The sequence below is a fragment of the Poeciliopsis prolifica genome, unplaced genomic scaffold, assembly GCF_027474105.1.
Source record: "Poeciliopsis prolifica strain line A6 unplaced genomic scaffold, Auburn_PproV2 SCAFFOLD018, whole genome shotgun sequence".
Lineage (NCBI taxonomy): Eukaryota > Metazoa > Chordata > Actinopteri > Cyprinodontiformes > Poeciliidae > Poeciliopsis > Poeciliopsis prolifica.
The window spans coordinates 1784149-1811834 of NW_026562393.1; the positions used below are offsets into that span (position 1 = coordinate 1784149).

The following is a 27686-nucleotide window of genomic DNA, read 5'->3' on the forward strand; positions in this document are numbered from 1 at the left end:
TAATTATTTGTTTTAGCAGTCAGTTCTAACATTTGGTCTTCTATGTTCACCCAAATACACTGAAACTGATAAAAACCAAAATAAAGGTAAGCTGTGCTGGTAGGATTCTCATCAATTTTAGTCTTTAGCTGAGCCATTTAAAAAATAAAATAAATAAATAAATAAAAGTTTAAAAAGAAGTTGTTTGAAAAAAGGCTCAGTCAGGGGAAGGGTTCAAAAAGTCCCAGTATTGCATAAACACAATGGCACAGTTAAAATATTCATCAATAATTAGCAACAGAAAAAACAGGACAGCATGTTACTAAAATGGGATTTGTGAAAAGACAAGACAGAAATTAATCAGGGAGAGAGCAGAGAGCATTTCATTGACAGAGCTTTGTTTGACAGGATGTGCATAAGACTGACATGACACTGTCATAAACATGATATACCATCTGTTATGAACATGAAGGATTCTTTATGAATGTCTATGACTCTTGTCATAAAGTGTCATTCGGTAAATAATGACACTTTTAATGCAAAGTTGCTCTAAAATTAGTTTTAGAAGTCCATTGAAAGTGCTAACTTTGCTATATTTTGGAAATAATATTTAATGCAAATTTGAGACTTTTAAAAGACTCTTTCATGTTCACAACAGGTGTTATGTCATGTTTATGACAGTGCCATGTCAGTCTTATGCACACCCCACCAAATAAAGTTATGCCCTTTTGACCCCAAACCTTTGAGTGTCTGCAAGAAAGCCGAAGAATCTAAGGGCCACTACGCAGACATTTATCCATAGATTGTATCTGAGGGTATTCGATTCAGGCAGAAAGTTTTGAAAGCGAATGTCGTTCATGGCGCATGATCAGGTCAGTCTCACCTCTCCTCAGACTGTGCGGGCTGTGCTCAGAGTGCTGTGACTGTCCACTAGGGGTCACTACTCCTTGGAGTCCCTTCTGTCCGATCACCGGAGACAGCTCTTTGTTTTTCAGAGTGCTACAGGAAAAAAGCAGGACAAAAAAAAACAGAGAGGTGTTGCATCAAATTTTTATTATCAGCCATAATAAGCAGAGCAATGTGAGAAGAACCGCAGGTTAATGTCAGAGTGACCACTTGTTGCACAGGCAGTGTGGAAATCTCCAATGAACTCTGGTGGCTTAATGGATTTTCCCTACTTTTACAGAGGAGTGCAGGCAGAATGCCAATGTTTGCAGAACCTGAAGGTCGGAGTGCAACCAGTTAACATTCTCCCTGGATATAACGATAGTTGCAGCTCTGATAATTGCAGCTGAGAATGAAATCTTGGGTGAAACAACGTTTGTGTTTTCTCTAATGTCAAACTGAATCACGACCTCCCTGACTAATATCTCCTCATCTGGCGTTTCCTCTGCGTTCACACTGACGTTATGATCCGACTGGACCTACTGGGCTCACTGGTCGATGACTCATGATCACCCACTGTTGAGATCGTATTCAATGGGAGCTTTGAAATCCCTTTGTTGCCTGGCAACCGTCTCCTGAATATCCAGGCAACATGGATGGTTATGAAATTTCCAAACATGGCAGTTGCATAAAAGATGAAGGTGGATATAGATTGAGAAAAAAAAGCTTCAACAAGGTTCACACTCATTTTTATAACCTCTTAGGTGCCACGATGACTCTGGTGTCCTCATGAACTCATTGCCTGACATGGAAGTGTTCAACATTTGTCTCCGAATTCTGTACATTTATTGCTCATTTTAGAAGAATTGTCCACTTTTAGCCCATTTTTAAGGAAAAATACTAAAGTTCACCACAAACTGCTGATATTTTAAACAAATACTCATAATAAACATGACGAAACAAAAAAAAGAAAGAAAAAATAAATGAAGGAAATATGATTTAACAATGGAAGTACTATCGTAAAAGTCTGCAAATATACATATTTTTAATGCTGTTTGTTTTGTTTTCCATACTTATGCAGACACGACATCAAACGCAAACCGTTCTGCTCCGTGTTTTCCAGCCATGAAGTAACTCTGCCTTCATGACTGAAGGCAGAGTTACTGCATTCACATACATGAATGAAACTAAACAGAGGGGAGCTGGAGAGGGTCTCCTACTCACACCCTCCTCTGACCTCACCCCCGTTCCCCTTTGGCTCTGTGGTTTTTGTGAATTGTGTTGGAAGTCGGAGCGAGTTGGATCTCCATTTACCTCTTCAGCTTGGCTCCTTTCTCCCGGCTACAGGCAGATGCTGCCCATGGAGGGGGAGCAGAAAGAGGGGTGATGGGAGGTTTGGGGGAGCCCAGGAACAGGTCGTGACGGGTAAGAACGAGCGGGGGTTTGATGTAAAGGGTGGAGCCGTTCGTTTCGGACAGGGTCGCATGCATAGTGTCGGGCAGGGAGGCCCGTTTGGGCAGGTGCAGAGAGTTAGGTTTGGGGTTGGAGTTGACGTCAAGCTGCTGGGGGGACGGACACGGGGAGAAGGGGAGCGGGGGAGGGCTGCATCCGGCTAGGCGTGGTGGAGGGGACGGGCCGGGGGGCACGACGGACTCAGGAGTGGGAGCGGCGGGACGCATACTCTGCAGTGCTCGGGTGTAGCTATAGTGGTGAGGGAACGAGTTGGAGGAGCAAGAGGAGGAAGAGGAGGAACAGAAGGAGGCATAAGGGGGAGGCGGTCGCTCCTCCTCAGGGGAGGGATAGACGTAACAGGAGTCGGACCAGTTGGAAGAAGCATCGTCTGAGCTGCAATGATAAGAATATCAGCGTTTCATGGGGAACTGAGCCGTTGATGTCAATTGAATTATTTGAACTTCAGGAGAGAAAGAGTCGTTATCGAAGTTTGTTTGATTAACAGGGCGGAAATCAGAAAAGGTGTTTGAAGAGGAAGATGGGAAACAAATAGATGAAACAGGAATTTATGTGTTACTGAGACTAAAACTGAAACAAAAAGGGAAGTTTATAAAGTATTCACACCCCTTCATCTTTTTCACATTGTGTCACGTTTCAGGCACAAAACTTCAATTTATTTCAATGGGTTTCCATTTCATGGAGAAATAAAAATTGGTGCATGAGTGAGGAAGTGGAAGGAAATCGGCAAGTGGTTCGTATCAATAAAAACCTTAAAAGTTTATTTGTATTTGAGGTAACTGTTACTGGAGAAACTTGTGCAGGTTTGTTGTTGCCAAACTTCTCAAGTTCAGTCAGATTAAATTGAGAGCAACTCTCAATCACAGCTGTGTTTAGGTCTGGACTTTGACTAGGCCATCTAACTCTTAGCCATTCCATTGTGGTTCTCGCTGAGTGTTTGGGGGTTTTGAACTTGTTTTCTTCCAGGATTGTTTTCAATGATCTCTGAATCTCCTCCAGAATGCAAGCAAGCCAAATGCTGCCACCACCATGTTTCATCATGTTTTCTTCCACATATGTTGCAAATAGGCCAAAATGTCCTCAGAACAGCGAGATCTATACTGAGGAATACACACATCTACTGAACAGCTGATTTCTGAAGGTAAGTTGTTCTACTGTATTTTACTTAGGAGAATCAAAGAAAAGGGGGCTGTATAAAATGAACGCCATACTTTACAGATTATTTGTAGAAAGGCATTCATTTAGTTTTACATCAGTTATGCACTAGTGTGTGTTGTCTGTCACATTAAATACAAATATTGATGTTTGTGGATGAAACCTGACAAAAGAGAAATAGTTCATGGCATGGGAAAACTTACATAGCACCGCAAATACTTTTATCTTCACCAGAAATGAACTGTTATCCACTTTAATCAACATTAAAGTTGAACATTAAATTTACAGAGGAGTGAAACATGCAAGTTTCACTCCAATCATCATCTTCCTAAAGCAATGGGCAAAATCACTTTTGGAAAAAAAAAAAAACTTATTTTAGGAAGGTGATGACATGCAGTTTATCACTCTGGGAAAAAATTAAGGACTCTAACAGCTTAGAAAAAATGGCAGACCAAAGAAAAAGACAGAAAATGTAAAACACTTGATCAGAGGTTGAATCTGAGGTTCATTCGGGGGTGAGAGGATGAATGACAGCACAAACAAACTGTAGGTTTAGTTTCTGGTTTCTGCTGTGCTGGACGGGAGCCTTGTGTGACGAAGAGGGGAAACCAGCATTGTGGGAGGCCTGTGGGGGACAGGAGGGCGAGGCACCGCGGCCTTACCTGGCTCGGTCGCTGCTAGTGGGAGGAGGGGTCGGGGACGGGGACACATAGAAATCCCCAGGCTGCTCGGGGATGGGAGCGTCAGCGGGCGGGGTAGACGGGTGCACGTTTGGCGGTGTTGAGGATGTTTTACGCGCCGATGACGGACCCCTGCGTGACACCCAAGAAGTGTCCATCACCCTGACACCCATGCTGCAGTGGGACAAAGATGCACAGCCAATCATATGATAGGAGGGTTTGGGCTGGAGGAGGGAACGTGTTTAAGGTTTCCAGAATGTGAATTCAGCTTTTGTCCTGACACTGAACAGCTGATTCCAACACTGAGTCAACATTAGTGAAATTATTACTTCATTTTATTCTGCAGATTCTCCTGAAAAGCAAAGGAGGTGCCTCGTTCTGAGTGTTTTATCGCCTTCAAAATGCTAGAAATATTATTAGATGGCAAAATGTGTTTTTAAAAACTCCATCCAGTGACGGTTTGCTTTCTATAATAAAAAAAAAAGTGTAATTTGACAATACAAACACTACTGAAAGGCAGAGAATTGGGTTGATGACATCACAATTATGTGACTTTTAAAGATTTTTAGTTTAGGATTTCCGCCATGTTTGATCCAGAGTTTGACACTGACGAACCCCAAACTACGACCAAACTGAGGATCGTGGTAATGATGAAAATGACTGACTTTAAATGGGATTGTTTAAGTTGCTGAGCTGAGCGCGTTTGCTTGGGCTAATTTGTAGGATCAGGCATCTAATAAGTGAGTCTGCTTGTTCAAGCAGACTCACTTAAACCTTGTTTCTGCAGGAAATTTGTCAGGACTTAAGAATCCTTGTACTGCTGATTTTTGTACTTGGCACAAAATGATTGCTAAAGATCTTTGATAATGAAATCTTGTCATTCCAGTCTGCAAAATCTTCCTGAAGGAGGAGGAGTTTGATTCAAATAATGTGACTAAACAGCAAAAACACAAAGCAGCCAATGAAAACACTCAAAAGAACTCTGACTTGTGGCTTTATCCATTATTTGACGATACCAGAGGCAAGTAAGTGTAGAAAACTGTTACCGGCAGGAAAGATTTGATCTTAATTAGAGAATTAATAGCAAAACTGCAAAACAAAGACAAAAAAGTGACAAGTTGTTCTACAGATAAAGTGTATGTGAAGTAAGTTTAATTGAATTTACAGAACAACTTTAAGATAAGGAGAACAAAAGTCAGTGTTTCCAGCTGAAATAGTCTTCAAACCTGAACATCTCTGTTCAGGGTGACTGAAGGGATGCATTTATGTAACCATGGAAAACAAAATCTGCTCCATTAGCAGTCGAATGTGTTGCTTTAGACACACCTGAATAGCAGAACAAATTATCAATGGCTGTCAGCTCCTTTAAATGTGCAGCTACGACAAACATGATGGACGTGACGGGACCGAGAGACGTAAACGAAGTCTTACTTTACCTTTGGATCTTCCTTATGCTGCAGTGTTAAAACAGAAACAAGAACTGTGAGGACATTAACAAAAACCATCACACACACAAAATAAGAAAAGTTTTGACTGTTGTCTTTTGCGACACGTAAAACCTTGAGGGGCAGAAACGAGGGGCAGAAACGAAGCAGCAGTCGAGAGGATTAGAAAAACGAGCCGGGAAAAAAAGAGACTTAAAGAGCAACGACAGTCACGCTGCGTGTAAAATATGCACTACTTTCAGTGTTTCAATGACATCAAGTCCAGGGAGAAAATTACTGCTCTATTTCACTCTAATTAGGACAGCGTTTCCCTGATGGATACACCATAATTTCCCCCCAAAATGAAAGGCTTTCTGCAGCTCCTAATACAGTTTCTCAAGTTTTGTTTTTCTATGTAGGTCTGGTTGGTCACTCAAAGGTTTGTCTTTGCTTGTGCTTTTTCAACATTTAAGAAGCATTTCTCTTCACAGGATGTTGTTGTAGCGCTAAGGGTTTTATAACAATGCACCTTAAGGAGAATAGTAATAAAGTTTTTCTATGCTGTTCTATTAAATAACTGCAAAATAACAGGTAAAATAACTTCCCTTAATCAACAATATTGTGATTTATTTTTTCTTTGGCTGCTTTTCAAGCCCACCTGAAGTCCTTCTACATCACGTTGTGTGGTGAGAAGTTATCTAAACCATTCGAAAGTCTCAGGTGTTTGCAGTTTTAAGCTATTTGTGGTGGGTTGTGGTTTCTAACCCTCACGAATAAAAAGGAGTCTGCTTTATACAGTACCTTGCTACTGCAACGTCTCCAGTTTGTCGCCTTACGTCCACAAGCGTCAATGCATTGTACATGTGATCAGCAATTTCAAAATTGTAAAATAGAGGGTAAATTATACATTTTCAAAAGAAAATGACTCGGTAGAAAAGTTAAAGCAGGGTTAGATAATATAACAATACAACACATGCCAAACTACAAACACACATCATATTTTTCTGAATCACTGAAAACCATTAAAATCCTAACAAGTCATATTGAAGCCTGTGGCCAAATGTCGCAGCCACAAGGCATGCGTCTGCCTCGTATCGCGTTTCTTTAGAAGCCTCATTCTGGTTTTTGATGAGTGTTTTCTCTTTTTTTTTCACTGGAAGCAGAGCTCCCTCCATTGATCAGTCCAGGTTTAATTAGCTCGGCTGCTTGCGGTCCCTGGGCTGCAGAGCTCATCCTCCTCGCTGGGCCCCGATAAGACAGCGGGTGTAAGGAAGAGGTAGAGGGAAAAAAGCAGTGAAAGAGAAAGAAAGCGACTGGCTGGTTTTCCACTAATCCTCCTCCTCGGCTCCCGGATTGTGGGAATGGTTATTTCACAGACTAAACTTCAGCCCCCAAACTGTATGTTAACGGGACGAAGGCTTGAGGGCAGCCGATGCAGGATGAGTCGTTTCTGTCCACCTCGGGGCAAAGCATCTTATTTACTGAGGTCATGTCGAAATCACAGGAAAACTTTCTTATTGGAGACAGGCATGAGAAATAAACTTTGTCTCCTTTTTGTCAGATTTTTGAGTAAGAATGTGAAATCTTGGATGATTCAGAGGCAGATAAAGGCCTAACAACATCCAAAGTAGGGTTTCATTCATTAAGGCCAGCTTTGCAACATTTTCTCTAGGTTCATTTATGTTTTAAAGCCTCATTATCTGTGATCAAAAGCTGCAGGCTTGATATTGAAACCTTTAAGCTTAGTTAAAACTTTAAATCCTGTACTAAAGCTGCTCTGCCTCATTCTTTTACAACTGCAACAATTACCGCCAACTCCTTTATTCCCCCGCCTTCACTACAAAGTAATAAACTGCTTCACAGGTTAGAAATGTTCCCAGTACACTTTTCTTTTTAATAAAACCCAAACAAACAATTTTGTTTGGGTTTTTCTATGTAGGGTGCAAACACCCACTGAGGAATAAAACGTCAAAATGCCTCAACACATGACTGATAATGTCATGCAACAGATCGAAGTGCACAAATGTACGGAACCAGACATGTATCTAAAATGTGGTGTTGTAATGGACAACCATTAATTTGAAGAGGCAGATAACAATTTAGCAAGAAAGCTCAATGAAAAACACAGAGCTGTATAGATAGAACTGCCTCCAACAAGTAAAATATCTTCATATGATTCATTTAAATAACTGGGTCTTATCAAGTCAGTTATTAACTGGGTACGTTTGTTTGGGAGATACGGGCTCAGAAAAGCTCTGCAGGCAGATTTTAAACATGCAAATCTTTTTATGCTGAATCGATGGGGGGTAAAAAATCTAACTTTTTGGAAACAAGGAGGTGGTAGCATCATGCTATGGAAATGCTTGGCTTCAGCAGAGACGTGAAAGGTGATGGTGGGAAGCTGAGTGAAGCTAAAACTAGCAAACCTGGAAGAGAAACTGTCAGAATCCCCAACAGACTGGATCAAAAGTATGGTGGAATGTTTTAGATCAAGGCTTATTCATGTGGTAGAAAGGCCTAGTCAAAGTCCAGACTAGGCCATTAGTCTGTGAGACTAACCATGCAAGAGTTTGCTGGTTTTATTAGTAAAAAACATAATTCTGTACCGCTATAGATTTATTTTTCTTGGTTTATCCCATGAAAGTGTTTGACTGCAGGGTGATAAAGTGTTAAAAAGTCGAAGAGGCATAATTACTAACAAGCTCCTCTCACATTCAGCTGAAAGTTCAGCTGATTTGACCCGTACCCGTCTTTCTTGTAGAACTCCAGCATCATGTTGTCCGTGGCGACGCTCAGCGGCCGTCGGCTCTGATCGTTCTGCCTACGGTCCACCTGATCCATGTCTGGAGACGGCATCAGGCTGTAGTTGGCGTTGTGGTTGGTGTGGACTGGGCTGCCGTAGTTCCCAGTGACATTAAACTCAATTTCTAAGAGAAATAAAATAAACAAAGAAAGAAAAAAAAAATCAAAGATTAAACTTAGCAAGATTTAAGTTTTTGTAAAAAACAAAAAAAATGAGACTGCGCTTCATCGTCTGTCGGTTCTTTTCTTCTGACCTCCGGGGAAGAACCAGTCAGCGTGCTGGATGATGGGCTCGATGATGCCGACAATCTGAAGGGAGACGGTCGTCATCATCTCTGTAATGTTGCTGCAGCACACAGACAGGAAACACGTGTACAGCTACACTAGGGCAAAAAATATTTTATGCAACAACACACTTACAAAATCCCAGGAAAAAAATATTTACATAACTGAAAGATAAGAATATTTCAGAGCGATCCTGTTACATATTACATAAGAACTGCTGCTTAAAGTGGATCGTGATCTACCCCAAAATCAGTGATCTCTACTTCTGGTGTGATTATGGCTTCGCTGGCGTCTCACCCTTCATCGTGAGTCCACAGCAGATTGGGACCGAGGACGATGGCGATATTTCCAGGAGTCATTTTGTTCACATCCTGGTCTTCAGTCAGCTTGGAGAGAAACTTGATCAAATACCTGTCAGTAGAAGGGGGAAAGCATGAGTTTTTCTCCAGCAGTCAGCAGAAATCTGACCACTCATCTGACAATGAGTTGCCCTCGATAGACTAAATATTTAGAGAAAACGCTGTGAATAGGAAAATCTTGAATCAGTCAGAATCTCATTGCTCATTCCTGTTGCAAAATCTGCCTTGACTGACACAATGAAGATGAAACAAACCCACATGTTGTATTTTTTAAAATAAAAAGTCAGTGGCTATTGTTTGGAGAAATATGCAGAATGTTTCCACACTTCTCTGAATGATGTTTTGATGTTATTTCATCAAAAAAGTCGCACATTTCCAGTCAGAAGAACTGATTATTTTTAAACTCAACTGCCAATGCCAGAGAATAACTACATTGTTGTGTTGTTAGAAACTGAGCTTAATTCAAACGAACCATCCAGCGGCTCATCATTCTGAGAAACAGTTTTCTGACAGATCTGCCGTCAGGAGCGCTGCCTGGAAAATTGTCCTATTTGTGAGATTTCAAAACGACCCTGAGAAGAGCTGCGGCTCCACGCTGCTCCGCCTGGCTCTCATCCTCTTTCTCCTCTCAACGTTCTCATCACGGCTTACATCTTTTGTCTTTTGATCGCAAGACAAACCCCTGCGAGTTGTTCATGAGACAGCCGCTGGAGATGTTTCCCTCAGGATTAAAAGCAACGATTAACACCGAAATATGACAGGAACTGAAATAGTTATTTTAAAAAGCCATATTCCATCTTCTAGATTTACCTGTGAATTAACTAAACCTGATGAACTCATGATCAGATGTTTTTCCATTATTGCGTTTCAATATTTTGCCTAAACATACAATTAATACTTGTATCAGAAAAGGGATTAAAAACACAGCAGCTGCATGCATCCCTCTGCTCTCTTGTTACATCTTACACTGAAAATCCTTTTCTTTATTTTTGTACTTGTGCTGCAGTAATTACCTACAGGTACAATCACAAAATGAAGGAAGAGAACTTCAAAATTTGACTCACTTGAAGTTGTTGTTGTTGGCACACGGCAGCTTCTCACAGGCACCCAGCAGAGCCTGCAGCCTCTTCTCCTGGTCCTGGATGCTGCGGAACAAAAGAAACTCTGCCAGTTATTTGCACGTAGATATTAGAAAACATGTTTTGAGTTTGTTATTCTGTGAAGATACACACTTGGAGGCCTGGATCCAGTCATTGTAGAGCTCAAAGGTCATTAATGGCTCGGGGAGTTCACGCAGGTACGACTTTAAAGCACCTGAAGAGAGAATAAAACCACAATGTGAATGCATCGCATGCATTTAGCGTAATCATGTATGCATGCGAGCATAATATGCGCATGAGGAAAACGTATTTATCGCATAACATTACAGGGTCTCGTAAAGTATTATTCCACGTTGCAGTTTTTATGCTTTTATACTCTATGTATCAAAATGTTCAAATTATTTTATACTCATAAGTGAAATATGATCCATGCTGAGCTCACAGCAAACATGTGGATCCTGGTGTAAAGACAGTAAAATTAAAATTTCTGTTTAAACATCTTTAGAAAGAATGGATATAAGTTTCAGTCTCCAAATATGCAAAGCTGGACACGCTATTGAATCAGAAAGCACAATAATGCATGGTAAATTATGACTACATGTGAAATGGCGTGAATATTTGTGCATGTCCATTTAATGTCTAACTCTGCTCAAACTAAGCTCCAACGTTGCAATGAAAAGAGTTTGTTTACATTAACATAATCAACTCTGAAGCTGTTTCTCCCTTTTTTATGATCATCACATCTAAACAAAGCAGAGGAAACTGAGAGAGAGAAAGCATTATTATACTTTTATCATTTAAGTGTCTTTTTGATATGCGATTTGCAACCTCCACGGCTTCTCGTTTCAGCTCCTTTTCCATATTTTTTTGCTTTTCTTTTTTTTTTCTTTTTGCCATTTTCCATTTCAATGTCTCTCTGAAGAGACAAAATGAGCCCCATTATCTGTATTTTATAAACGTTCTTTCACTCGCATGATTTTAACCTCAAACATAATTATGCTGAGGAGAAAATGAGCCTCCGTTTCTACAAATCTCTGATGGATTAATGACATTTTTCTGCTGATGTGAGATAATGGTAAAAAAAAAAAAAAATGGTGGCTGACGGTGATCATGGTGTGACAAGAAGGAAACATTAATGAGAATGAAAACTTTTTTTTTCCATTAGAAATGTGTCATGGATACAAACACATCTCCTCGATACAAAACAACTTTATTACTGAAGAAGATTTAGACAGCACATCTTTGCTACTTTTCATTTGAATGTTTTCCTGGTATTTCAGGCCCTCTATTGGTCATAAGTCAGTGTGAATGTTAGTTATTAATTCAGGGGGCTTTAAGAACGCATTTGAGTTGTTCTAATTCCTGGGTAAAAAGATGATGCAACCACACTGAATTTTGAAAACAAGAGTTTCAAATTTCTTGAAAATAAGTCAATATTATATGACTATTTATAATATAATTCAATATATTATGTTATATTATATTATATAATAAATAGTATAGTATATATTAGGTTATTATGTTACATATACAGTACATATACTTTATATCCACATATATTTTATAAATTAAAATAAAATATAATTGACAAGGGGACAAGGCTGTTAGGAAATAGATGGATGGATAATAGGCATGTTCATAGTTATGTTGGTGCAACAAGTGTTAAGTTTTGTAATCTTGTCCTAATACCTGCAGACTGTGTTCAGCAACAGTAAACCTATTAAAGCAACAGAAAACACACGGTCCCACAGTGGCTGAGAGCAGGTATCGACTGACTGGGTTCTTTTCCAGCTCATCTTTTCCTTCTCTCTGCTTTGCTGTTGTCATTTCCCAAAGGTATGAGTACGACTGATGACAAACATCAGGACATCCCTCACGGGGAAACGGCTGCATGTACCTTTAAGTCTGCTCAGCTGTGTCTAAATTCAACCGATGCTGTATGTTGTTGCTGCTACAAAGAAAACGAGTTTCTGATGAATGCACAGAAAATCTGTTTTCCTTTCCAACAAAGACAAAAAGAGCCTAATTCTCCTTATGAACTGACTGGAAATGCTTTTGCACAGACCTCACTTTTATTTCCAAATGGGTTATGTTATAAGAAAGTGACTTTTGTAAAAACTGTATTTCTTTAGTCATCACTCTTAGTGAAGCATCACTAAGAAGGTATATAAGCAGTGGCGGAGCCAGAGGGGTGGCCGGGGTGGCACTTGCCACCCCCAACAGACCCCTGGCCACCCCTAGTGCCACCCCACTGGAAATTGTAATTTTAAAATTTAATACTTATGAGATCGGCAAAGATTTGCCAGGAAAACTGTAATTTCCGACTGTCCCTGAAGGCAGCCCGATGCCCGACGCTGTTCATTGGTTAAACTGACATGTGGGTCCTGCTTGATCCAAAACACATCCTCGGCTTTAGAGTTACACCGTCGAGGAGTTTTGCAGGTATTTACATTTTACCGCTCAGCGGTAACCGCTGTTACCTTCCTAATGAGAGGCGGCTCTTGTCATACATTTCTAAAAAGAAAAGAAAATGGTTGTGCACCGCTGCATAGTGCCTCGTTTATTGTATTAGCCATGTTAGTGCTGGTTGATGGTGTTTTAGACAGATTCTTTTAACATGTTTTAGTGCACATGCTGCCCTCTAATGTTTTATATCTCCCAGCTCTTGCTTGAAATGTGTGTTTTAAGAATATGTGAAAAACCATTAAGTTTTATAATGACTGAAATGTAAGTAGGCTATGTCATATGAAAGCTTTGAATTATAACCTAACTAGTTATATTAATTAATTTTGAACGAAAGGAAACAAATATTTTTTCCTTTCGTTCCATGGAATGGTCCATTTGTATATGGACCCCTATGATAAAGCCTTGCTCACCCTTTGGCCACCCCTTGAAAAAAAAGTCTAGCTCTGCCACTGCTCAATACGGTAATTGACGTTACAGTAATTAACATAATGGCGCCTCAAATGATTAAGTGATGCTGTTGGAAAGGGTTAATAGTTTGGGTCATACAGAACTGATCTGATCGTTTCAATAGCAAGGAGCAGTAGGAAGACATTTCCCTGGAACTATAAAGAGCTCATTGTAGCTAGTGGTTCTCAAATGGGGGTACGCGTACCCCTGGGGGTACATGGAGGTACTGCAGGGGTACTGAAGCTTTTCAAAATATCTTTAAAAAATCAGTCGGCTCCTCATAATAAGTCTTGGGAAAAATTATTTTGTAAAAAGTTCAATAAAGTATAAATGTGTGTTCATGCACTGAATTTTATATTCAGTATTTAGTTTCAATATCCTATAAAATAAAACGGACCCAGCGCACTGTTACCATGACTACACTGTAACTATAGAGACGTGGCTAAAGCCTAGCAGCAATGCTGCTGAAAGTTCAGATAAAGTGAAAAAGGCAAAACCAGAGCCGACGAAGTACAGAACAAACATGGAAAAGTATGTTTTAATGGGATTTACGTCCACAATCTCTAACCCCCCGCACTGTGTTTTTTTTTTTTTTGCGGGGAGAAATTAGCCAACGCTAGCATGCAGCCGGCACACCTCCAGCGGCATCTCACCACAAAACATGGATGTCACGTTGGTAAGACACCGGAGTTCTTCAGGAGAAAACTTTCTGAGTTCAAGTCATCCAAAGCCACAATGCGAAAAGCCTCCACTACATCAGCCAAAGCAACGAGCAAAGACACGCCGTGTCTTTGCTCGTTGCTAAAGGTAAAAAACCGTTCACCATAGCGGAAGACCTGCTGCTGCCCGCTGCAGTTGAAACTATGCTGTACAAAAAATCAGCGATACATTAAAAACTCTGTCTAATGACACCGTTACTTACTCTTCAAACCGAATCAAATGTTCAATGCAAAGTGATTAAAGTGCAATCTTCTTTTTTTTTTTATCCGAAAAGATTAAAAAAAGAGGTGACGTTTATTGTTTTTTTTGTGAGCAAATCTTTATTTATAAAGTTAATTTATTTTGTAAACAAAATATAATTTATTTGTAATTAAGTTATAGATTTATTTCTGTGAACACTTTTTAGTTATTTTTGTATATATTTAATTTTGTACCATTACAGAGACCAATATAAATTAGCACTGTTTTGTATATTTCAGTTTTGACTGGTTTTATGCCTTCCTGGTGGTCACTGTGTTCTGTTTCTACATGTAATGTTTGCAATATGAATGTATTTGTCAGGTTCACTGATATAAGGTGTTCGGCTTTAATAAATCAGACAGTGATTTTACAGCACTGTTTTTTTCTCCCAAAAATGTTTTGCCCGTGTCAGGGGGTACTTGACTAAAAATATATTTTTAAGGGGGTACATCACTGAAAAAAGTTTGAGAACCACTGATCTATGACATGCGGTTCTAGATCAAAGAACACCTCAGGTTATGAATGCTTGTGTTTCAGAACACCAGTTCATATCCAACCAGCTCTTCAAAACTCAGCACAAGAATTTTCACGATGGCGGAAATGCTAGTCGGCTTGTTTTTACCTCTTGGTTTTGGAATCTGTTATGTTGTCACAACCGGAATAAGGAAATTATGTGATTTAGTATTTCATGGAAGAGAAGATGAAAAAGGTACCTCTCAGAAAAAGAACCGTCCATCTGGGTACGATATCTTCGACGATTTTCTCTTTAACCCATCCTCGACTGTGCAAACCTCCCTGGCTAGGGAGGTTTGCTTCACAAGTTATGATGATTTCAATTCTTTTCTTTTTAATCCATCTCTCCTCGACTGGGGAGGCTTGCTTCTCAGATAATATTTGTGATTCTCATCTTTCTGATCTGTCCCTGACTGAGAAGCAAAACTGAGGTTTGCTTCTCAGATTATGATGATTTTGATTCTTTTCTCTTCAATCCTTCCTTCACTGCAACACAAACCTACCCGGCTGGGGAGGTTTCTATTTATGATGAGTTTGACGCTTTTCTGTTTGGTCCATCGCCAACTGAGAAGCAAACCTTCCCGGCTGGGGAGGTTTCCTTCTCAGCTAATGACTTTTTTTATGCATATTTTTCTGAGCTATCCTCAACAGAGAAGCAAACCTCCCCCGCTGGGGAGGTTTTTCTCCAATAGAGATGAATTTGAGCCTCTGCGTTTCGATCCTTCCCCGGCTGGGGAGGTTTGCTCATCTGGAGACATTGTCATCAACTCTCTTTCTTTCAATCCTTCCCCTGCTGGGGAAGTTTTCTCTGAATCAGCGACTGAGAAGACAGAAGATCCAAGCTTGGTTCCGCAAAAGACATATGGTGACAGAATCAATGAAGAAATTGTAGTTTCTCTCCAAGATCTTTCTACAACAACGGATATCGTTCTTGAGAAAAGAGAAAATCTGCTTTTTCTCCTTAAACGGTACATATGGGAGCCATTGGCATTAATGTTATTTTATTTCTGTTTATTTGGAATTCCATATCTTATTGTTTATCATCGTGGGTTTTTTCTTTTTTCTTTCTTTGTTGTGTCCTTTCTTTTAATATAATGGTATTTGTGAATGAAAGTGTTATATTTTCTAATGATACAGAAAATGTTTTTTATATTCTTTAACAGTACATAGGGAAGCCATTGTTTTTCATATTATTTTATTTGGGTATATTTGGAACGCCCTTACTTATTGTTTACTATGAAGGTTTTTTCTTTTGTCTTTTTCTTTTTTCTGTCTTTTGTTATTATATTTCTTTGTAGATGAATTAATTACATTTTCTAAATTTACAGAAAATATGTTTTATCACCTAAAAGCTATATTTGGAAACCAGTGTTGTTAATATTATTTAGTTTGCACTCACATAGCAGTCTTTGGGTTATTTTGTACTATGGTGTTGTTTTCTTTTTTACTTTTTTTAGTTTTATTTCAAGAAAGTATCACTTACATAGTCCTAGGCATCTACATCACAAAATCAACTCCAACATTTGAAAGAAGGTGCACAAGTAAACCATTGCATTATAACAGTCAAATCAAAAATGCAACTACATTCCTTGAGAAAGATTATAAGGTAAAGAGTAAAGGAGAGTGTAAGAGAAGAAGTAGAGAAAACAAAACACAAAATTAATAAAGTTAGAAATGTAAACTGTCTGTATACTACATTGCCCTTCAGTAATCATCAGAGAAGATGGGCACTGATTCCTGATGCATTAGTTCACACTACACCATTTTTTGCCAATCTTAGAACGTCTAACACTATAACAAAACACTATAACAAAATCCAAATACACTACAATAAAATCCAAAATTTATTCTTAAAAAGCTATGTAAAAAGAAACGATGTTATAAGATCATAGGGTTTCTGAATCCAGCACAGAAAGTTTGACAAATGTTCGACTGATCGTACTCTATCAAAGAAATGAATCAATAATACTTGTTGCACCAATATAACTAATCAGTAAAAACATTTAGAAACACTGATTGTCTGGAAGACCTAACCTAAGAAAAGTATCATAACCTCTGTAATGTGAAGATCTAGGCTGTTTTAAATTTTATAACAACAGAGCACAAGAGTAGCTGTGTTACGTTATCACATGATTTTGAAATAAATGTTCCTTCTGGTTTAGATCCAATGCTGTTTGAAGGACTTTCACAGTCCCTCTATGTGTAAAATTTATATCATTTCAGTACTTATTTATTAATTTATTTTATCTTTTCTGATCATGAAATAATGTAAACGGGTGTGAAGCTAGCCTTTGACCACAGCAGCGTAAATTCGATCACCTTGTCAACAGCAGTGTTAGCTGCATAAAAATGGTTGGCTGACAAAATAAATTCACAATGTAACAAAATATGAACCGAATAATAAACACTGGAAACAATAACTGCATATCCATATTATGCAAAATGAATCAAATTTTTAATTAATGATCGCTGCATTTAATTATTTCATGATGCATTTGACGATTCACTCAAATATATAACTAAATAATTACTTCTTTGTAATCAAAACAACATGCCAGTGAATGTTTACTCTGGTAACGGAGCTTTTTAAACAATACTAGTTAATTAAAAATATAGATTTAAAGCTAAAACACAACGCTTAGCTTTTCTTATCCTTGATAAATGTGTTTTTCTCTGACAGCAGCATTGTGCAGCAGTCAGCTGCAGCATAAAAAAGCAGTACTGTCATTAAAAAAAAAATCAATAACAGCACCTTAATAGCCTGAAAGCTTTTCTTTCTTTTGTAGTCCATCATGGTTCTGATTTAAAAGCAGTGAAGTGACAGCACCACACAGAAAACTGATCTTTTCTTTTCTCCCAGCTGCAGCTCCGTCCGACGATGAAAACCGTCTGATGTTACTTACATGTGGATGTTATCAGACATTTTCTTTTCATTTCTGCATAAAAGCAAAGATTCTGAAATGGGTGGCTTGATTTGAAGATACGACGTTTCAACATGCAAAGGTTGAGTTTAGATGCAAATGTCAATGAAATAGGAACAATCTGTTCCTTTTTGGGAACAGTGAGTAAGATAAATTGGCCTAAGAAAACAGAATCTAGAATCTCCCAGAATAACAATTAGAAATTCACAAAGACCAAAAAGAGTATAGTGGAAATTTCACAAATACTTCAATTATGTTCATTTATTACGGACTGTTAGTGTCATTTGTCCTTCTGTAAGATTATATCACTGCAATAACAGATGAATATTGACGTTGCTCACTCACCTGCAATGGCGTGTGGGTCTGTGGAAAACTCCTGGACGTCCAGCACGCCGCAGTCCAGAGACGCCTTCAGCTTCTTCAGCTTGGAGGCCGAAGGAGCGATTCGGAACAAACCCTGAAAACACAGAACATCAAGCAGTGACAGCTGAAGACAGGTTGTAACATGTTTTATTATTGTTATTAGTGATGAGAGAATGAGTGAATTTTGTTGTCCTAAACTGCAGGGTTGGACAATTCCTCTTTAAGTCACCATAGCCCAGTGGTGTAAGCCTACAGCTTTGCATCCCCAAAATGCAAAAACTGGGTAATTTCTCACTGTAGATTTTTAATTAAACCAGCAGGGATTTTCTTTTTTTCCCAAGCCGTGAAACGTTTAAGTGTGAATCTCATTAGGAGTCCCTGCAGTAATTAAGACTGACTGAACGTACAATAATGCTTCACTTCCTGTAAACGCGCTTTGAAAGCATGCGGTGTGTTTACCTCCTCCTGCATGCCACACTCCAGCAGCATAGTGACACAGGCTTCAATAGGAAAGGCGATATCTCTCCCGCTGAGCGCCAAGTGCTCCTCTAATGGTTTCCCGTAGCATGGTTTTTCCACCCAGGTCTCTGTCAAACACACACACACACTGTTAGATAAACAGCACTGACTCTGCCTTAATGATGCCGCCGTGTTCCAGTGATTGCTACGGATCAGTATTTTTGGAAAATTTGAATGAATTTATTATCTCAAGCATTTTTCTGTATTTTCTATAACTATAGTAGCCATTTAACATTGGGACCTCAGTTGAACTCAGCATAAGTAAAACTTCCTTCAAAAGTTTCCATTAAGCATTACAAAATGTTTATGAATTTTTGCTTAAAACTCAGATTTCTCTCCAAGTCTAAACCGGCTTCTTTAATTTTATTATTATCCTCTCAAATGTGGCCTTTCTTGCAAGACTTAATGAATGAAAAGAAGCAAGAGTGGACAACATATACTTGTTGCTACTGACAGTTTAAAGATTTTTTTCTCAGTGTTTTTTTATTTATGCTTTGAAAATTAATCGCCACATTACTTTTCAAAATAAGACACTAAATCTAATGTAAATAGGATCATCTCTATTCTTGTAGAGATAACCAGGGGAACAAGAAGAGACGGATTTGATCCTTCAAAATGAAGCTTACTGATTCTCAAAATAAATGAGTCAGACTTATATATGTTTTAATAAGCGAGTTAGTGATTTTGTAGCACAAATCTTGTTTTTCTAGGCTTTTCTTACTGGAAAGTTACTCTCCAGTTTTCTAATTGGCTGCAGACAGAGCTTCCCTAGGTCTTTTTCTGGTTGTGTTTTATTGTCCCATTTTTAAATGACAACAAATGCTGCATGTAGGATAACAGTACTTTATAATGTACGTGCCACTGACACAGACACTGAGAGAGAGGCAGAATCACAATCTGTAAACTCAGACTCACCCTGATGAGCTTTGATCTGCGGCAAAACACTCTGAAGCAGCTCTAATGATTTCCTGTGGTACTCTGCCTGGACCTCTATCAACTGGACAGAGAGACACAGAGAGCACAGGGTCAGCGGAGGACATGGGCTGGCTGGATGCCTGCGTCACAGCTTGTGCAGCTGTTGGACTTACTGTCTGGAAGTAGCTTGCATAGTCTATTTCTTTGGCCACAAAACTGTACATGTCGGCTGATAACTGATCCTGGTTAGACAGAAAACACATTTCAAGACAACAGATCACACAAACCAACTGGAGGCAATAGGGTCAGTAATAACCTGCTTATATGATGGGCGTTATCCTTGGAGGATAGTGACGATAAAAGACACTATAAATGAAAGACACCAAAACAATCCCTTTTATAATGTTATTTATATTCATAAAAGGGCTTAGAAATCAATAAGGTTTTTTTTGTAAGTTATGTACTTTCGCTTGCTTGTCACTAAAAAACATCTCTGCAAGGTAAACATGGTGCAATATAAAAGTAGCTACCCCCTTACAGATTTCTTCTTTCAGATCAAATATATTTTAATATTAAAGAAAATAAATGCAAGGTGTGGAAAAATCTATCCAAATCACCCGGGCCCTATGGGGAAAAGTAATGCCTCCTAACAATAACTGGTTATGCCACCCTTGATGGCAATAGCTGACATCAGGCGTATCTGCTGGTAACGAGAATTTTACGGTACAATAGGGGAGCTTGTCTGAGATCATGACAAAACATTTTAAGTCTAGACTTTGAGTATCCGACCAACTCCGGTTTCACTAGAGCGGGCTCGCCTGGGAAGGTCCTCCATTGTTCCATGTTTTCTCCATTTCTTTCAGCCGTTCACTGGACGTCTTTCTTGACTGCTGAGGTAATTTTGAGACTTTTTTTTTTTTTTTGACAACTTCGTGCTGTCTGACAGTTTCAAGCTCAAGGCTCCCCGAGCCTACAGGCCTTTGACTAAGCCGTAGCCGCTTCCTTCTCCAAAGAGGTTTGTGTTATGTTTTGGTCTCAACATTGGAGACAATGGAGGCGTTTTGACTGCTTCATTCTGGTCGTGTTGGTCATTAACCTCCACCGTGGATCAACTGTCACTTTTCAACTGCCATGCTCCGTTCCCCAGGGCTACCGTTACCATAGCAACTCTGAACGTTCCAAAACACATAACAGTTTGAATCGTTTTTTCCCCCATTAGTGATTAAAATCCTCACTTGAAATTAGCTTTTTGTTTTTACTCAATATTAAAAGTAGTTTGATGATCTGAATCGATTGTCTGTGACAACAGAGCAAAACCAGACAGCAACTGCTAACCAGGAAGCAAATAGACCTTCACTGCATTTCTCTCTCATTGACATTTAAGATAATATTCACTGACTCGACAGATCTCCATGCGGTTGGCTGCCTCCTCCATCTCTTCCCTGAGGTGGTCGGCCTTGGCTCCTGTTGGCTGCAGATTGCTGGATATTCCCGAGGATTTGTTAGACTGGTAGTACCTGGGCAAAAAGTATGTCAGGGTGTTTTGCAAGGTATATACGTCGGAGATGCTATTTCAAAAATATTTTATGCATCTCTGAGGCCTTCAAAACTGTTAAGAGGAAGGTAAAAGATGCTTTTGATTTTTGTTCCTGAAAATGAAAAAAATAATCCAGCTGATTTATCAAAAATAAGCAAAACAATGAGTTATAATTTTTGTCTCCTAAACTCAAGTCATTTCCTTTTCTAATTCTGTGTGTCTGCATAGTTGGCTGGTTTTCTGTCTGAATGCAGATGACATGGAGCGCTGCCAGAGGAGTTCAGCACACAGCGGGGATGATGGGAAAAATTGCTTCATATTTGGGTCACTTTAAAAAACCGCCAGACTTGACCGCAGTGTGGAAAATAACATCCTGAATGTCACTGCTGATGATAACTCTGATACAACAATGAGTCAGCAGGAGTTAAAGAAAGAAATGAAAATAATGTCTGAAAATGTCATGGAAATATTTACATTTTTTAAGTTACTGTCTATGCTGTCTAATACATTGGAATAAACTCATAATTCAAACATCTATTAACTAAAATTGATTGTGAAAGCAAAGGATTATTGTCATTCTTCAAAGGATGCTGACATCCTTTGAACTTTTCCACATTTTGTCACATTACAGCTGCATACCTTATGTATTTTATTGTGATTTTCTTTCTTTGAAATACTCCTTCCATTTTCTCTCCTTCGTTTATTTCATCTCTAACTTGCTGCACATACTTTCAGCTCCATCTCTTCGTCCAGCCAATCAATAAAAGTCTTTCTCTTCTTCGTGAGTTTCCCGCTTCCCATCCAACTCACTGTGAACTTTTCTCTTTGCCACTCTCTTATTTCTTAGAACAATTTGAGGAGCTGTAGAGATTATGTAACAAGGGCTGAGGTGCTGTTTAGTGTTTGTTCATAAAAATGTAAACTAAATTAAATATTCTGCGTTAGGTATGTTTAATAGCAGGTGTGTGAGCAGGGGCGCCGCCAGGAATCTTGGGACCCATGACAAAAAATGAAATTGGGCACCCCCCCCCCCCCACCCCCGTGCAGCTGCTGTTACAATTTCTTGAGTCTATCTGACCCATCAAAAGCGTCACAATTTTAAAGGCTTGCAAATACCTTGCTTCATTTGGTTCAATACTGATACTGCTCGTGAATTTTACATGAAACGGTCTGGTTCAGGGCAAATATGGATGTGGGAACATTTGATTTTTACTGCTAAAATTTATTTTAGAAAACAATGGAAAAAAAGATAAATTTTGTAATTGACATTGCCCCAATTTTTTTGTTATTTTTATGAAAATAAATAAATAGATAAATTGCTGAGGGCCCCCTGTCGGTCAGGGGCCCTTGGAATTGTCATAACTTTTCCCACGGTGTGTGAGCATAAATTCTTCTGTGCTCTCTTGTAGTTCAACAAGAACAACTTTAACAGTGTGCTGAGCAACAAAATTATCAAATAATGTCATGATAAAGAGGAAATGTCTCATTCAAACAGCAAAAGCCAGACGTGACTGAGTCATTTTAACACAGATGACTCAGTCATCTGTGTTAGGAGTTCACAGGTGTGCAATCAAATCCTGGTGACATTCAGTGGGAAACTTTAGCAGGATTTTGTTCACAGGGATAAAGTTTCCCAGTTCGTAGACTGGGAAGCGTAATGTGTATTCCCTCTCACCTAAACAATAAAGTCATGCATGTTTCCACCTCACCTTGTGCGAGCAGAGTCCATGTCCAGGACCAGTTTTGCTAAATGTTTCCTTTGTTTCTGGATGTTTGGGATTTCCACCTGAGAAGACGGAGCAAAGAGTTGTTGTTTGATTTTAAAAAAAAGTAGATGACAAAGAACAGTTTTATTATTGTTAGCAGCACCACCATGCATGTGTTTCACAATCATCTAAATGTGGAGCAAGGGTCTCTGAAAAAAGGTCAGAGTCCCTGAACTTTTGTAATTGTCATTGCCCTAATTTTTTGTTATTTCTATGAAAATAAATAAATAAATTGCTGAGGGCCCCCTGTCGGTCAGGGGCCCTTAGAATTGTCATTGTCAGTGAGGCACTTCTTGCAGCTTTCTGCTAATCTCTGACATCAGTCTGTGTAACTTTTGTCTCACTTTCAGCTATGAAAAGTTAGCAGTTTGTTGGCGGTTTTTTTATGCATGAACAGTCTGTTTTAAGTCATCCCTAAACACATTTATAAAACAATATTATAAGTCTGTCTATAATCCTGAATAACCCAGGTCTTTTTTTGGGGGGGGAAGTTTGACTGCATTTAGAAATAGACTCAGTCCAACTCTGCAATTTGATGTCAGAAAATGATAAAGCCATTAACTAATAATTTACATTTTCTGAATTCAAACTAAGACATGACATAAAATGAAAGCGTCTACCTCTGCCAGGTCACATAGCGGTTCGATCACATCCTTCTCGATGGTGAGTTCGAATGAGATGAGCTCCTGAGCAAGTTTTTCCTGCGTCTCGCCGCTGAGCTTCAGCATTTTCCTGCATCCGAAGTTGAAACACATTTAATCAGATTAGTTATCACAGTCTATATTCACTGGGGTGTCTTTTAAAAATGTGACAGGTATTGGAGGACTCACCCCAGGAGAGACTCATCGCCCAGCACGGCCGCCCCCTCCACCATACATTGTGCAAGTGTTGTAAGAGGAAGCTTTTTCTGAGAAGAGACGAGCAGAAACAGTCAGTGAGTCAGCCTTAGCAGCGAAATGTGTCGGTTATCACCGAAAACTGTGATCAACACATAAAACACATCAGTGTAGGCAGCACAGAAAAACCCATGCATTCAAAGAATCTCCATCAGCATTTTACAGAGGCCCTAATTGTCGTAAAGCTTTACTGACTCTCAGCTTTTAAAGCATATTTGTGGAGAATACTCCAGTTCACATCAGAATGGTCAAAGCATTTTAGATTTTGAGCCGGAGATGATCCAATGCTGTCCTGATTCCTTGAAAACAAAATTGATTTGACACTTTAATAAAGCTGGAGATGAAATACCCAACTTTAGCCAACATGGCCGTATTTTTTACATTGGCTGGACAGGCAAAATAATCCACAGAGAAATTGTGGATGCCTGGAAGTTAAGTGACAGTATTGCCCTTCTGGTCGTGTCACCCTGAGTAATGAGCCACATTGGGAAATATAATAGATCATTAAAAGTAAGAACATGTCAATTTGCCAAATAAAACTTTGGTTTTATCTATAAGGCACGTTCTGTTTCTTACACTTTTATTATTAGACAAATTCATCAGTTTCATCTCTCTACTGTTTCTTTGATTGCACAACCAGTTTTAATACAGGAAGGATGAAACAGCTATTACAATGGTAAAATTCTATATTTACAGTTAGTATAACTGATCAAATAAAATCAACACTTCAACCACATTTAGTTACTGCCCATTTAAAGGTGTTTTTGTTCTGCTTTTCATTGAGGAAACATTTTTAAGATTTGTTTTGACCAAGCATTTTGGAGACATTTTCTCAAATAATGAATCGCAGCGTTATTCTGACCAGAAGAATTTGTTTCTGATTCGATCTCAATGATGTTTGGTGAGCAACTTACTGACTGCAGATTCCTAATCCTTCATCCAGCCGTTAAAATAGAAACAAAAACCTGTATCCTCTTTGAAACAACAATAAAGTCTGCACAAGCACCAGCTTTAATCAAAACTGTCAAGAAACGCCAATTTTGGGCATTCGAGTCTCACCGAGGGCGACCTGACAGACTTCTTGTCCACGTCCACACCCTGCTGACCCTGCAGACAGGCAGTCAGCTTCTTGTGTGTGCTGTGGGAAACCTGCTTGACCAACTCCAGTCGTTTCTCGACCTGAAACAAACACACAGCAATACAGAAGACACACCTTCAGAACGACTCGAGTTCCACACAGATCATGATGGTTTCAAAAAGTACATAAATAAATTTAGACCCAGTAGCTGTTTCATGCTGGCATATAAACACCATTACGCCTTTCATTTCATTATTAAACCAACCCAGTGGAGCAGACTCTGATGCCACCGAAGGCATCATTAATCTGGTCAATTACAATGCTGCACCCCGGATCAATCACTCGGGACGTTCAGCCTTTTGTGGTGAAGAAAATTTCAATTTCTGCGCTCATTACAGTTGCCTGAAGGCGGCTCAAGGAGCCATTTGGAAAAAGTCATTTTATGATTAGCGAATACTTTGCACCTCGAATGATTTTTTTTCACTGAAGCGCTCACACGTATTTGATGAAGACTTGTTAGTACCTGCAGTAGGTCCTCGCTCAATACTTCTGTTTTTTCAGCTCTGGAAAAGAAAACAAGACAAAGAGGAGGCTGTTAGGGCGATGAGAGAAAATCCTCACTGTGGAAAAATGACAGCTGAGAACATCTGGGCTGGAAATAAGTGAGATGAAGATACAAAATGTTTTACATTTGTCTCGATGTAGCACTCTGTGAGGATACATTTGCAGACAGGATCAAGCATATTACACATTTTACATATGGGTTATGTTTTTGTGTCCTTGTCACAAGATTGTCATTGTCGTGGCCTCATATATTTTATATTCATGCTACAGCCTGAACATACGACAACAACCTGCACAGCCAATACTGGCAACAATTTGTAGGTGTGCGTGTATCTCATGGTTGAGAGCCACAGTGCACACCAAGGTTCCTGTCTGTGGTTCAGTATTTCTTAGGGTGGAGATATGAGACTGTTTAATTGGGTTATTCGCTCAGGGCGCCAAAAAGGCTTCGACCGTCTCTGCCTTCTGGAGATGGTGTTCAGGAGGAGAACAAAACTAAACCTTTTTGGTTGATTTGCAACAGCACTGACGGAAAACCAACACGGAAAATCCCCTGACTCATTCCACACGGGAAAACATGGATGGATGGATGGATGGATGGATGGACGGACGGACGGACGGACGGATGGATGGATGGAGATAAAAAAAAGGATAATCTAGTTAGAAAACATGTTAAGAGGTTTTGAGAAACAGTCAGAATCCAATGAAAGTTTAGATTTGAGCCATTCCTGAATTAAATGAAGCTCTCATTATCAGGCCTTTATAGAACTTGATTACATGGTCAGGGGGTAAATCGAGACATGTTTAAAGGAGGGAATACAAAATAATTACTCCCTAAAGATGACTAATAACAGACAAGAAACTGTTTAAAGTTTTCAGAAGCAATGCCTGAAGTGCATAAGTACAAATATACAAATATAATTATGGAAATTGAGTTGGTATTTTCCTCAAAGCAGCCTGAATTACGATAAAGAACAGCAACTTTAACAGCCATGTCCTGACAGACCAAGAATAAGCAACGAATCAATTAGGTCCACCTCACCAAGCTTCCTGAGTGGTCCTATGAACCCACCCACTGAGGCAGCATCCTGCTCAAACAGAGTCTGCTGCAACATAGACCAATAGAAAAACCTCTGGCCGACACGCCGCTGGGGCTGAGTGGACTTTCAGCGCCACGCTGCTCCCATGCCAGACTCTAGTCCACATCGTCCTCCACATCCCCCCTGCTGACAGGTGATAACACACCTGTTCTCAGGCAGCAGCCCGGTGACAGAAAGCAGACAGAAAGAGGGGGGAAGCAGAGTGAGAGGAAGAGGCTGAGGAGGCGATGAGGAAGGGGAATGTCAGTCTGAAGAATTAGGCCTGACCAGCTGCTGCTTTGTTTCTCAAACTCCTGTTGTATTTTCTGCTACCCCTGTCAAAATCATGGATCTCAGAAACAAAGAAAAACAATAAATAAAGGTTGTATTTTATGACTGAATATACCTTCCTGACACAAAGAAAACAATCTCATAGCTGAGTCAGAGGTCTTAGTGCTGCAGCTGAATGATTATTGATCTGGCTGAGAAAAAAGAGTCTGGGCTCAGGAGGACAACGGGATGCAGCTTTCATTCCTCCTCGGCTCTCACAGTGTGACTCCCTTCTCTGTTCACACAACATTTCATCAAAAGCAGATACTGGAGCATTGGTTTTAATGGCAGCAAGAATCCATTTTTCTGGATTCTTAACATTTCTCGGTTCCCCAGATGTAAAAAGATTCAGATGTTATCAGAGTTTAACTGTTTACAGCAGATTTCAGTTTGAAGGAATATTAGCAGAGCTGGTGAGAAAGATCTGAGGCTGTTCAGACTTTATAAGTTTCACAAAAAAAGGGGAACATATGTTGAAGTTTGCAGTGTGAACTCTTATCGGGGGTGGATATGATGGCTGCTATACCCTTTAACCTCTTCACGTTGTGACATAATATCCACAGTCACAGACTTTTGCCTACTGCTCTTTGCCAAAAATTGTAAGTTGAGTCAGACTGGGCGGGTTCTTACGGGTTGAAAACCAGAATTAAATCTGGACTTTGATTTTTGAATGGCTGTCTTTCGCCTTCAGCTATTGAAAAAGAGAAAAACTGACACATAAACAAGACTGGGCACGGAAAACTTGGTGTTTACTAAGAAATTAATAAAAAATTAGAGGACATCTATTCAAATGCATCTAATGCAACTCTCAAAGTGGTGAAATCTCCCCATTCAGTGAAATGCAGCAGGCAACAGTTACTTGTTGGGTTTTTGCAACTCTGTAAGGACACGAGAAGGTCCGCTATTCCTGATGCGCTAACATTTCCACTGGGCGGGTCAGGGGGCTCTCGTAAAGTAGCATAACAACGTTTGCAGCTGCGGAAGGGAGAGGCTGACAAACACATGCTTCATATTACGGAAAAATTGTTTTAGGCTGGTGAAATACAAGCAAATAGAAACGGCAGCTCGCTGACATTGAAAACAGGAGGAAAAAGAACACATGATACAGAATATTGTCTGGCTTGCGCTGCAGCTTTTTGTGAATTTTCTGACTTTGGAAGTGCACTGCAGCATCCAGAACCAGGGCCTCTGCT

The 27686-nt window shown here is 39.5% G+C and overlaps 1 protein-coding gene across 6 annotated transcripts in view; it reads right to left on the reverse strand.

Annotated features, from left to right (window-relative positions):
- The window catches only part of LOC129368033 (rho GTPase-activating protein 44-like), a 63181-nt gene that overhangs the window by 10237 nt on the left and 25258 nt on the right, over positions 1–27686 (reverse strand). For 2 of the 6 annotated variants that reach the window (XM_055042803.1, XM_055042804.1), the window contains exons 2-20: positions 25044–25083; positions 24502–24621; positions 23377–23453; positions 23167–23278; positions 22490–22566; positions 20643–20760; positions 19417–19485; positions 19244–19325; positions 18269–18396; positions 17792–17903; positions 10272–10353; positions 10104–10184; positions 8978–9091; positions 8650–8741; positions 8340–8520; positions 5606–5623; positions 4152–4343; positions 2179–2709; positions 863–978 (exon numbers count right to left, since the gene is read on the reverse strand). In XM_055042803.1, coding sequence (XP_054898778.1) covers positions 863–978; positions 2179–2709; positions 4152–4343; positions 5606–5623; positions 8340–8520; positions 8650–8741; positions 8978–9091; positions 10104–10184; positions 10272–10353; positions 17792–17903; positions 18269–18396; positions 19244–19325; positions 19417–19485; positions 20643–20760; positions 22490–22566; positions 23167–23278; positions 23377–23453; positions 24502–24621; positions 25044–25083 — 2342 coding nt within the window. Of the gene's footprint in view, positions 1–862; positions 979–2178; positions 2710–4151; positions 4344–5605; positions 5624–5762; positions 6835–8339; positions 8521–8649; positions 8742–8977; positions 9092–10103; positions 10185–10271; positions 10354–17791; positions 17904–18268; positions 18397–19243; positions 19326–19416; positions 19486–20642; positions 20761–22489; positions 22567–23166; positions 23279–23376; positions 23454–24501; positions 24622–25043; positions 25084–27686 lie in introns of those variants that run through there. The other 4 variants (XM_055042805.1, XM_055042806.1, XM_055042807.1 and 1 more) reach the window with 4 other exon arrangements.